This window comes from Pinus tabuliformis, chromosome X (assembly GCF_031772625.1).
Source record: "Pinus tabuliformis cultivar Carrire ecotype Pingquan chromosome X, CPIR1, whole genome shotgun sequence".
In the NCBI taxonomy this organism is placed as follows: Eukaryota; Viridiplantae; Streptophyta; class Pinopsida; order Pinales; family Pinaceae; genus Pinus; species Pinus tabuliformis.
In genome coordinates this window covers 859007214-859009649 of record NC_142308.1, presented here as the reverse complement: position 1 = coordinate 859009649, position 2436 = coordinate 859007214, and the positions used below count along the sequence as shown (strand labels likewise).

General features: G+C 32.8%; 1 protein-coding gene across 1 annotated transcript; it reads left to right on the top strand.

Annotated features, from left to right (window-relative positions):
* Positions 1-435: 435 nt before the first annotated feature.
* LOC149142420 (uncharacterized) lies at positions 436-926 on the top strand. Its single transcript, XM_089449535.1, has one exon. It carries the CDS (start codon positions 628-630, stop codon positions 835-837), a length of 210 nt encoding a protein of 69 aa, XP_089305661.1. The 5' UTR covers positions 436-627; the 3' UTR covers positions 838-926.
* Positions 927-2436: the final 1510 nt, after the last annotated feature.

The following is a 2436-nucleotide window of genomic DNA, read 5'->3' as shown; positions in this document are numbered from 1 at the left end:
ATTCACTTTCAATACTTTACATTCGTTATAGTCTGTAAAGGTTCAAAGACATGACCTACATTCAACATGATATATGCATTCAAAAAGAAAAAGCGAGATTCCAAAGTTTACCTTAAGAGGCCATGCTTCTCAGTTAAGAAAATCTAGTACCGTCAAACGACATTCCTGAACACACTGCATTTTTTTCTTAACGTTCACGGGTCTATGAAAATAGAACCCTTGAGAAAGAAACCACTGCAAAGAGAACTTGCGAGAAAAGAAACCACTGTAAAGAGAACTTGCGAGAAAAGAAACCACTGTAGCTACACTCCGCCGGCCACCTTTCTTCGCTACTTAACTTTCCGGCCAAGCTTCGAAATACCTTTACAGCTTAGCTCTTCTCTCCTCTCCCATCTCCTTCAATGGCAGGCAGCCTTTATATACCAGCTGAACTGCAGTCTCTGTATCATAGTTTGCAAGCCGGCTCCAACTCTGTGTTAGCATTAAGTGCTGATTGAGCTAGCTGACATTATTATTACGGTATTTGGTCAGCCAGAATTGTATTTAGTTGAAATTATCTTAATTGGTTATTTCACTTAACCTGAACTACCCTAACAACACCATCTACTACAACGTCATCATCCTCAGATGGCAGACTGGGCGCCTGTAGTAGTGGGAGTGGTTCTATTCATATTGCTTTCGCCAGGGCTTGTGATTCAGATCCCTGGAAGTCGGCGCGCTGTGGACTTCGCCAGTTTCCGAACTAGCGGCAAAGCAATCGTCGTGCACACCGTCTTGTTTTTCGCACTCATTACCATTTTACTCCTCGCAATCAAAGTGCATATCTACACCGGTTAACCACAATTATGTGTAGTATTTCATCATTTTTCTAGAAAGGAATGGAAATTAGCACAGTATCTCTTTGCTCTGGAGTTTATTTGAATTCATGAATTTGTTAATCTGTATGAGTTTCCCATGGTTTATTTTATGTTAATATGTATGAGTTTCCCATAGTTTAGTAGTTATGCTGTGGAGGCAGAATCTGACTTTTCAGAAAGAAGGAACCCAAGCAAGCTTGGAATTTCAAGTTTTCCTTGACATGTAATATTGAAACTTGATGGTCAATTTTTTCAGTGCCTTTCATTTCTAAGTGTGATGTCAAATTATATGTCATTCTTTTACTATATCAAAGCATAGATTCATAAGTCCACTTAGGGATTTAATTTGTAAGTTATAAAAGCATAGATTCATAAGTCCACTTAGGGATTTAATTTGTAAGTTATAAGGTTAATTAATGGGCGAATAATTTGTATTTAAAGGCTGAGAATCAAATTCGGAGAAGTAAAGTATTATCACGATTTTTTTAATTTATATATATATATATATATATATATAATTCTAAAAATATTTTACCATTTAAATTTGTAATTTCAACGATTTTTAATATAATTTAAAAAATTGATAGAAAAATACCTTTTTATTATGATCATCCATAGATATATATTTTTTAAATTTCTCCTATCTCATGGTTAAGATAAGTGAAAAGCAGTTCGGTGAATACCCGTATTTTACAAAATACGGTACCCATTTTCTTTGTGGTCCAATTTAACTCGAGGCATTCGATTATATGGGGTGGGGAAATCTGACCGGTCTGTGTAAATTGCAGCACGTAAATTTAAGTCCATAGAGTATAGGGTAGCTTTTCTATATTTTAAATAATTTAAAACCGTCCGATATGTATTTCAACTCTGAACACAATTTTGCTTTCTACCTAGGTTAAATTTGAAAGATATTTATTCGTATTTGCTTTATTTAACTATTAAATATTAACCATTTTAAAATCGGTATGTTATTGATGATGGTTATCTCATTTTTCAAAGTTAAAAATTTACTAATATTTATATACATGTAAAAAATAATTTTTAAATAAAATTATAGAAAACAAAAGACTTTAGTGATTTTTTTGGCAAAAACTCCAAGATAAGTATCATACTTTGTAACATCCACAATATTAAGACTTTAAGATGAGACTTCAAGATAATCATACAGTCATCCATTCTGGATTTTTGGAGTTATTAGAAAAGGTTCATCTTTGTCTTCAATCACACCATGTGATCCTACAATGTACACACTTAAGCATAAAGCATAAATATTGAAACTTGAAGATTAAAGGTTAAGACTCACATGACATGTATATGCCCATTGGCCATTGGTATTCTATATAAAACATTAATTGATTTTTCTTGTTTATGTACGTGAAATAGTTGATTTTAGTTTGATTTTGAGAGTTTCATGTATTTTTTTTGTGTTGGCACATGTCTCATTTTTTTCTAAAATGAGTCTATTTATTATGATTAGAAAACAAATCTACTTTATAGTTGGATATGTAAATCTCAAATGTGTACTTGCCGAAGTTATGATGCTTTCGATACATTCACACTTGAATCTAAACACAAT